The sequence below is a fragment of the Gossypium raimondii genome, chromosome 3 (assembly GCF_025698545.1).
Source record: "Gossypium raimondii isolate GPD5lz chromosome 3, ASM2569854v1, whole genome shotgun sequence".
In the NCBI taxonomy this organism is placed as follows: Eukaryota; Viridiplantae; Streptophyta; class Magnoliopsida; order Malvales; family Malvaceae; genus Gossypium; species Gossypium raimondii.
Window position 1 is genome coordinate 8251794 of NC_068567.1, and position 10688 is coordinate 8262481.

At 33.9% G+C, this 10688-nt stretch overlaps 1 protein-coding gene across 1 annotated transcript; it reads left to right on the forward strand.

Annotated features, from left to right (window-relative positions):
- The first annotated feature begins 567 nt into the window (after positions 1–567).
- Positions 568–7217, forward strand: LOC105796992 (uncharacterized). Its single transcript, XM_012626889.2, has 7 exons — positions 568–1113; positions 1667–2458; positions 4393–4742; positions 5713–5921; positions 6110–6366; positions 6489–6667; positions 6764–7217. The coding sequence occupies exons 1-7, from the start codon at positions 879–881 to the stop codon at positions 6845–6847; spliced, it is 2106 nt and encodes a 701-aa protein (XP_012482343.2). The 5' UTR covers positions 568–878; the 3' UTR covers positions 6848–7217.
- Positions 7218–10688: the final 3471 nt, after the last annotated feature.

Consider the following 10688-nt stretch of genomic DNA (forward strand, 5'->3'; position numbering starts at 1 on the left):
GAATTGGGTAATATTATTAAACATTATTAACTTAGAAATATATATACACGAAATTAACAAAACCAATTGTTCAGGAATTTATATGTAATAAATTAGTAAAATTCAGCAATTAAAGTTTATGAATTGGATTAACTTTTCAATAAATTTTAATAAATTAAAGTAAAGGGACTAATTTATCAAGAATGAAATTAATAAAGTTGAATAAAAGGATTTTCGACTCTTAATGGTACGGCTGAGAAATTAAAATGATTTTTGGTTAATCACCCAAATAGAAATTAATTCTATTTTATTTAATTAAAATAGCATCAAAATAAATATATTATATTTAAAGTAAAATATTATATAAAAACTATTTTTAAAAAATACTAAGAATTATGGTTTATTTGAAAAATGTTTATAAAAATATTTTAAAATATTACTAAATATTGTAAAAAAAAAAAAAAAGAGAGAGGAAAATCTAAAAGGTGCGACCGAACCTGTTGAATTGCATGGATCCGACCAAATAATCCGATCTTTATCAATAAGATCCTAAAACACACATGGTCAGAAATAAATCCAATGACAATTCAGTAATTTTCATTTATTATAATAAATATAAAATATAAATCAAAAGGCTAAAGCCTGATCTCGATCTCCGGCCGCTCCCATCTCCGATCCTTCCTTCCCCGTCTCTCTAAACAATTACTTCCTTTTTTAGAAAATAAAACTTTAGAAAAATATATACATTTCTTACTACACACTTCAATTCTTTCTCTTTTTTCACTTAATACACACAAATTATTTTTTATTATTTTTTATTTCTAAGGATTTTCTCTCTCTGGAAGGCTGTGAGCTAAGTAGAGAGGGAGAGACAGAGAGGAGAAGATTACAATGCTAGAATGGCTCAGTACAGGCAACAGTATCAATACAGTAATGGAACGACGTCAGATCATGTCGCCATTGGGGTTCGAGGCGGTGCCGGCAACAAGGCCGCTCGATGGCGCCGATCCGGACGCGCCGACAGGAGCCGCCGAATCTCCATCGGCTCTCTCATCTTTGTTTTACCTCTCGTGTTTCTTGTTACTGTTCTCGTGTACTATTACATCTCTGCTGATAATAATGAGAATCGTAGAGGTCAGTTTTAAATTTTTAATGCGAATTTTAGATTTTCGATCTTTCTTTTTTTCTTTTTTTTTGTAATTTCTTGTTTATTTGCTTTGGAAAATGGCGTGCAAGTGAATTTCAGATTTCGGTTGCTACTGTCTATCAGCACGTTTTTATAGATAGTTCCTCATTTATAGATCATTGCCAATTGTTTTTAGGATTTGTTTGGATTCAGAAAAATGGAGAGAAAAGAGAGGAGTTTGAATGAGTTTAGGTCCCAGACGTAAAGAGTATCTATGGCGAAAACAAATTAGATGTTTGGGTATTATGAAACTTGCATTGTTTAAAAAAATGAGATTTTATCACACAACTTTTTCATGCCATTTGATGAATGTAAATTTGATTTGTTTCGGTTAAATGAGTGGAATAACTTTCCTTTTAGGGATTAAGTTTGACTTTTTCTTTCTTTTTGAGTTAATTGTGATAGAATGAATGTTTTTGAGTAATTACAATATTCCAAGCATGAATGATCGATATGATCTATTGCTGGGAGAAATTATTAACTAGATGTATGTTGCTGCAGAGTTAATTCGTTATCAACCTGAGGATGATGATTTGAAGGCTGATTCTGATTTCCTCACAAATGTCACACGAATGGAAAATTTTAAAATACTTAACTTTGGCAATGGTTCTGTAGCACATGGCCGCGATTCACGATATTGGGATAGGGATGATAGGAGAAGGGATGATGACTACAATGAGGACGCGGTAGAACACAATATCATGGATTCTAGAGATAAGCCTCTTGATGGTGGCCATGTTCCCACGAAAGTGAAGAATAAGAAGGGGGCTTTCCTTGATTCTGATAGGGGGCTGGACCGTAGAGTTGTTGGGTTGTACAATGAAGCTGGGCGCAATGAATTAAAGATGTATGAAGCTGAATACGAGGCATCTCTGAAGAATGGGGACAAATCAAAAAAAGAACTTGGAAATAGCCATCAGCTCTCTGACAGTAAGGATTTTGGAATTCATAATGAGATTGATGATGATGATGACCATTATAATGATAGCATTGATTCTAATGATAGTCGCAAGGAAGATTATGATGATTTTGGACATGACAAGGACTATATTTTAGATGAAGCAAAATCTCATGATGAAAATGTTAATGAGTCCTCTACTTCCTTTAATGCTAAAACTAACAATGAACATGTTGTCAAAGAGGTAAAGGAAGAATCCTCTTTATCTAGGGAGGCCTCTCAAGATTTTGATGATGTAGATGCTGATTCTCATCATGCTGGTTCTCTTGGTCGTAAATCTGGAAAAAACTTACGGTCAAGTTCAAAGAAAAAGCCAAGGCGCCGAAAATTTTCAGGTAATACTAAAATTTCTTTTAAGTTCATGTCAGATGTTCTTACACAATGTGGATGTACATAGACTTGTATGGCTGTGAAGATTAAATTCAGCATGATTTGAAGATAACAAACATTGCTTAGATCTTCGGTCTTAAATTTACAGTGTTTTTTCTTCCCTTATGGGTTAGAAGTAAATTTATGGTTTGATAACAAAAGAACTAGGGAAGATTGGTGTTGGGAGAACCTTGAGGATTAGGATTCATTTGGTGGGCTTGTATGCAAACCCTGTTTGCTTAAAAGGAATTAGAAGGAAAGAATGTGAATTTAATATGAAGAGCTTTAAAACATTAGAGATGGGAGATCAAGAACTGAAATTCTTGATGGCTTTATCTGAAAAAAATTTTCATAGCTTTAAATTCTTGATAATGTGTCACCCATCTAAACAACAGCAAACTTTGTTAGATTTTGGTGTTAATTCTTAATAGTATGATAAAATCTTTTCCCTATTAAGCACCCTAATCAAATTATGAAAGGAGATTGTAAAACTTATTCTCAAAGCATTCTAGGAAAGACTAAAACCCCAGTTTTCTGCTAACATGTATATTATGCATTTTGATACCAAAGCACTTTGAAGCTTACCTATAATTGCATGGAATGCATGAATATTATTGAGAGCTAAGAAGGGGAGGGGGGGTGCGGAAGGGAGGGATGGGAAATTAAAAATGTAACTCTCTGCTGTGTTATGCCAAAAGATCTCTCTGGAGCTTTAAATTCTTAGTAACATTTCACCTATTTGAAGAAGAGGAAATCTTGGAAAATTTTGCATCAAGGTAAAATTTCTGTAATTTAATTCCCTATAGTGTAGAAATATCATCTCTTTACCTCAGAAAGCACCAATCAGAAACAAAAAGATCATTCTTCAAAAGGCTATCCAAGTATCTAATCTAATTTTCACTGGTTAAGTACCATAGACAGTATATTTGACAGTAAAACTTTGGAAGTAAAGAAAAACATTTAAGAGCATACTTAGAAGTTTTACCTACTGTGATAAACTTCTTTTTTCGCTGCATTTCTTTTAATATTTCCTTATATTCTGATGTACCATAAAGAAAGCTGTTTTAAGGCTTTATTCAAGGATTTCATTGGCATGCCTGTAATGGGCCCCAATTGTTCTTTGCTTACTATTTGAGGTTTGCACTTTTGGAAAACACCTAATAGAGGTTGCATTGTACTCCCCTCCTACTGGTTTAATTAAGGAGTATAATGCCTTTCAGCACCTCTGTTTTCATAAATAACATTGTGCCCATTTTCTAAACCTCCTTTCTGACAATGGATCTAATATCATTGTTAAGTGTTGTTATCCCACATCTAATAATTCTTGGGTTTCATGAAGTCTTATGTTCAAGTTGGCCACTAAACCTATTGCCAATTGGTTTTAAGTTGGATGTAACATGGTATTTAGAACCCAAGTGGTGTTTGGTTTTTCCTCCTATCCTATCTGAGGTTGATCCCTTGGGAGGTATTCCACATGTAGGACCTTATTGAGCTACATGTGAGAGGGAGTGTTAAGTGGTGTTATCCCACATCTGTTAAGTCTAGGGTTTCCCATGGTCTTATTTAAGTTGTCATGGTTTTAGGTTGGATACTTAACAATCGTGAACTAGAACATTAAAATGCCCATTAGAGCTTCATTCAAATTAATTTAGCTTAATTTGATTCTCTTTAACTTTTACCAATGTTCATCTTGTTGGAATGCTCTCATTTGGGGAATATTGCTTCCATATCAAGTCTCTTTTCTTGTTAATTAGTACGCTATGCAAAACTAGTACTATTAGTTCCTTCTAGGTAAAAACTCTTTCAAAGTAATTTCACTTTCCCAGGTTATCCTAAAGGAGATAAATTGAGTCAAGGATGAATGGTTCTTCTTGAATAACATTTTTCTTTTAATTCTTAGGTTCTTGTGAGATGAAATTAATGAATTCAACACACCTTGTGGAGCCTGTAGAAAGTCGGAAGTTTGCTCGATTTTCCTTACAGTATAAACAAATGGAAGAGAAGCCTGAAGGAGAAGATCAGTGGGTACCTAGATTTGCCGGGCATCAGAGTTTACAAGAACGTGAGGAATCTTTTTTGGCACGTGACCAAAAGATAAATTGTGGGTTTGTTAAAGGTCCACAAGGATATCCAAGCACTGGCTTTGATCTGGCAGAAGATGATGTGAATTATATCAGCAGGTGCCACATTGCTGTCATTTCTTGCATTTTCGGAAATTCTGATCGCTTGAGGACACCTGCTGGCAAAATGGTATGAGGATAATCTTTTTCTGGCAGTACATGGTCTTAGTGTCCTTTGTGATTGTTTTTGAATTTTAAAAGATATGCACTTCTGTTTTTAGAAGTAGCTGTTCTTTTGTTTTCTTCTTTTTCTTCTTCTGCTGTTTGATAACCTGATAAGTTTTAGGTTCGAACGTTAATTAATAAGAGCCTTCGTGTTACCTGTTGACTACCTCACCATGCACATGCATGTGTATCTAACCATATACCTCCTGTCCTGGTATCTCTTCTTTAGACCGTCTTAACTCTTTGATATCCTCTTCTTTTGGTTGTCACTGATTATTATGTATTAAATTTATTTTATTGTAGAATTAGCAGTTTTCTTTTTTCCTTTTTGCATGGCACTTTCCAGGTTTCATGAATGCTGGAGGCTGAATCAATTCACAAACTTTTTGATGGGAAAGGGAAAAAAGACAATTTCAAAAGCCAAAAGAAAATGAAATAAATTCTATATGCATTCCACAGATTGATCACTTCGTCCAAAATTTTCTGAGTTTGGCAAAGATACCCCAAAAACATTGTTTGCTTTGTATGGTGGGTGAAGGGTGAAGGCAAGATTGTGTTCTGTGCACACAAGCCTTTCAAATCCCTATCCTCAGCCCAAGCCTTGAATGTGATGTTTGAGGTGACATGAATATGTTCTAGAGCTAAGAAATTAGAGAAAAAAGAGAGAACAATGGCATAGTATGACAAACAAAAAGCTTGTCCCTGTTGGGTTGAATGGCACGAAATCTAACTGGAGGAAGGAACTGCCACTTCTACTGGTCATCATTTGAATTTGTTAGACTACTTTGCATAGTGTGCTTCATACATAATATTATTACACTGTTCATTCTTTAAGGGTTTATCATGCACTACCATTTTGTTTATCATTGAATTGCCGGAGTAAAATGTGACTTGGATTATAACAATGGTTGAATCATTATTTCTCCTGATTTTAGGTTACTCGTTCGTCAAGGAAAAATGTCTGCTTTGTTATGTTTGTGGATGAAGCTACGATGCAAACACTTTATTCAGAAGGTCAAACACCTGATGGTGGTTTTATTGGTTTATGGAAGATAGTGGTTGTAAAGAATCTTCCTTACACTGATATGCGTAGGGTGGGAAAAATACCAAAACTGTTACCGCATCGACTATTTCCTTTTGCAAGGTTTGAACTGGATATTTGGAAATTTTTGTTTCATAATGCATCCACTAGTTTTTATATGTTTCACATTTTATGACCATTTTCATGAATGAAGTTTTCTTAGCAGCAAGTTGTTTATTATGATTATCCTTTTTCTGGATGATATTACTTAGACAGGCTTGACATTTGTTTCTTAACTCTTCTGATCTCAGGTACTCGATCTGGTTAGATAGCAAACTACGTCTACAGCGTGACCCCTTACAACTCCTGGATTACTTCTTGTGGCGAAAAGGTCATGAGTATGCCATTTCTAATCACTATGATCGTCATTGCGTCTGGGAAGAGGTTGCGCAAAATAAGAAGCTGAACAAGTATAACCATACAGTCATTGATGAGCAATTTGATTTCTATCAGGCTGATGGACTGAAAAGATTCGACGCTTCAGATCCTAACAAGCTTCTTCCTAGCAGTAAGAAAATTTCACACTCAAGCACCCTTAGAAGTTTGGAGTTACATGCATATACACAAATATACACCCGAGGGTTTTTATTTATGACAGTTAATGCTTCTACTTTGTTGTTTGAAATGCAGATGTGCCTGAAGGTTCATTTATTGTTAGAGCACACACCCCGATGTCAAATTTGTTCTCATGTCTTTGGTTCAATGAGGTTGAACGGTTTACTCCCCGTGATCAGCTAAGTTTCACATATACATACCAGAAATTGCGAAGAACAAATCCTGACAAACCCTTTTATCTGAACATGTTCAAGGTAAAGAAACTCTGACAAAAAGTGGCTGTAGCTTTTAAAATTAGACTACAATTCATGTAGTTCCTCATGTTGCCTCTCTGGTTTCTTTGATTGCAGGATTGTGAGAGGAGAGCCGTAGCTAAGTTGTTTCGACATAGATCGGATGAGAAGCGAAATGTTCAGCAACGGGCAACATTGTAAAATGTATGTTGTATTATCAAACCTTTGCTGTTGAATATAAAAAGAATTATTTTTTGCACACTTTCCTTGGCCATGCTGGTTCATAAAGAAAGGAGTTGCATCGGTGGTGATGGTTGTTGACATAGAATGATGGACATCGAGGGAACAAAGTTTGTCGAGCATGGTGGAGGTATCTTGGTTGGGGGGAAAAGTCCATTAGCTTTAAATTGCTAGAAAAATTCTGTTTTGCATAATTGTTATTTGTTCTTTTGTTCACATTGATTGCTTCGTCCATAGGTAAAAACGGAGGACCAATACTAATGTACTTCTTACACCTAAAATTTGTTGTATTATTGCTATTACTATTATCATCATTTTTTGAACCTTTCAATTGGTTATTGAAGTTTTATTTGACTGCTCAATTCATCCACAAATATAAATGATTTTCCTAGTTGGTTACAAATAGAACCATTGCTACCATTCCAAATAATATAATTATTTTTGGGTAAATTTTAATTATTCAACTATAAGGAATTACAAAATGAACATTAAACTATTCAATTGTCTTTTTACTTACCAGTTGATTAACTTAAAATGAAAGAATTCAAAAATTCAAGATAGTCGGGTGACAAAAAAGATAAAATTGAATAGTTGAATGAGTGATATTTTGTAAATTTTTTATAGTTGAATGACTAAAAAATACTAATAATTGGGTGATTAGTAATGTAGTTTATCCATATTTTTTATATTATATTTAGTAGATGTTGATAAATCCTCCACTAAACCTTTACAAATGATCTAAATAAATAAGAAAAATAAAAATTTGAGTTTAATTACTATTATGAAATCCTAGAGAAGCCGATGTATGAACACCATTGGTGATACGATGATCTGCTATTACATTCACCAACAATTAATGCAAAAATGTTTTTATACTTATGCAGCTGTGAATAAATAAATTAGATGATGAACAAAGCAGCTCATCATTTTGTTACCTGCATACGAATTATATTATGCAAAGCAGCTATGCTATGAATAAATAAATGCAAAAGCCTTGTTCATTATGCCTCGTTTAAATGATATTAGAGCAGATACCAACTTTATTCACCCAATTGGATTGGTGTCCTTTTTATCTAGGCTGCTTTTGTATGTGATTTGTTACTCTTGCCCCCAATCCTTAGTAGTTACTATAGTTTACTACATTTCGTACAAGATGTACAATTAAATATGTTGCGAAATATTTACATGTTTCACATTTGGTAAAATCAATTTTCAGTAAATTTTCTTTTTATAGTTACAGTGTCACTGATCATATAACGACTAAGACAGAGACTGAGTCACACAGTCGAGAGTAAAAAAATCACAATCCCCTTAACAAAAAGAGCCACATTACATCCATTTCTTAGGCTATCAACAATTATAAATAAGCGATACTACATGTCTTTAGAAAGTTATTGGCTTAGCTACCCATTGTGTAGCAATTAACTATCATCAACCTCTCTTCTCTTGGACCAAGTGATTTTCTTAGGCTTCATGTTTACTACAATCACCACAAGATGTAAAATTAAATATGTTGCCTAATATTTTCTTAAACATTTATATGTTTTACATTTCGTAAATCCAATTTTAAGTAAAGTTTCCTTTTATTTGGTAAAAAATTAATTTTGGAGAACTGACGGTTATAATGTCACTGATCACGTAACAACTGAGAGAGAGACTGGACCATAGATAGTCGAGAGTAAAAATACCATAATCACCCTAATAAAAAGGACCAAATTAGTGTTTCTTTTTATTTATTAAAAAATTAATTTTGGAGAATTGACAGATATAGTGTCACTGATCACGTAACGATTGTAAGAGAGACTAGACGACAGATAGCCTAGAGTAAAAAGATCATAATCGCCCTAGCAAAAAGGGCCACATTAGACTTTATTTTTATTTATTAAAAAATTAATTTTGGAGAATTGATAGTTATATTGTCATTGATCACGTAACGAATGAGAGAGAGACTGGACCACATATAATCAAGAGTAAAAAGACCATAATCGTCCTAGCAAAAAAGGGCCACATTAGAGTTTCTTTTTATTTATTAAAAATTAATTTTAGAAAATTGACAGTTATAGTGTCACTGATCACGTAACGACTGAGAGAGAGAGTGGACCACAGACAGTTGAGAGTAAAAAGACCATAATCGCCCTAGCAAAAAGGGCCGCATTAGATTTTCTTTTTCTTTATTAAAAAATTAATTTTGGAGAATTGACAGTTATAGTATCATTGATCACGTAACGATTGAGAGAGACACTAGACCGCAGATAGTCGAGAGTAAAAATATCATAATCGCCCTATCAAAAAGGGCCACATTAGAGTTACTTTTTATTTATTAAAATATTAATTATGGAGAATTGACAATTATAATGTCACTTATCACGCAACGATTGAGAGAGAGACTTGGCGGCGAACAGTCGAGAGTAAAAAGACCATAATCGTCCAAGCAAAAAGGGTCACATTAGAGTTTCTTTTTGTTTGGTAAAAAATTAATTTTGGAGAACTGACGGTTATAGTGTCACTGATCATGTAACGACTGAGAGAGAGACTAGGCGACAGAGAGCCGAGAGTAAAAAGATTATAATCGCCGTAGCAAAAAGGGCCACATTAAAGTTTCTTTTTATTTATTAAAAAAATTAGAGAATCGACAGTTATAGTGTCACTGATCACGTAACGACTGAGAAAGAGAGAAACTTGGCGGTAGGGAGTCGGGAGTAGAAAGACCATAATCACCCTAGCAAAAACGGCCACATTAGAGTTTCTTTTTATTTATTAAAAATTAATTTTGGAGAATTGACAGTTATAGTGTTACTGATCACGTGACGACTGAGAGAGGGACTGGGCGACAGAGAGTTGAGAGTAAAAAAATCATAATCGCCTTAGCAAAAAGAGCCACATTAAAGTTTCTTTTTATTTATTAAAAAAATAATTTTGAAGAATTGATAATTATAGTGTCACTGATCACGTAATGACTGAGAGAGAGACTGGGTGACAGACGGTCGAGGGTAAAAAGACCATATTCGCCCTAGCGAAAATGGCCACATTACATCCCTTTCTTAGACTGCCAACAATTGCAAATAAACCATGCTACATGTCATTAGAAAGTTGTTGGCTTAGCTACCCATTGTGTAGCAACTAACTATTATCAAACTCTCTTCCCTTGAACCAAGTGATTTTCTTGGGCTTCATGCTTATTCTTTTAGTCTTAATTCTTCCACTTATAATTAAATTGGTGAAGAGGTATACAAAATTAGGCACAAGTACTTCAATAGCACTAAAAGTATTATGGAGGATCCTGTATTGGAAGTTAGATTGGATTTTGGCTTGTATAATAGGTAAATTAGTCTATATATGTTAGATCAAAGAGCAAATTGGTCATCCTATTAAAAATTTCATTCATTTTTACGGTTAAAAACTAGTCTCTATACTTCAACATAAGGTACAAGTGGCATGTCATATATCACTTTTCGGTCATTGTGTTAGATACACTAGTTTTTAATAGTACAAAGGAATGAAATTTTAAAAAAAAATGATCAACTTGCTTTTTGATCTAACATACAAAGACTAATTTACCAATTTTCTAAATAGAATGGGCAAATGCAATTTGGCTCCTAGTAAAGGGTTGTACTTTTACCCTTTAATAGCTTTTGTGATAATAGTACCATGCTTAGCCGTGATTGAGCTTTTGTAAGAGTTAAGTGAGCATTATAGCAACCAGTGGAATATGATTTTGTAAAGTGTGTTACTTGTGAAATTAGGGTCACTATGATATTTTTTTTAAGCATTTGTAGAGAGTTTGCCAAAGGTTTGAGCAGTG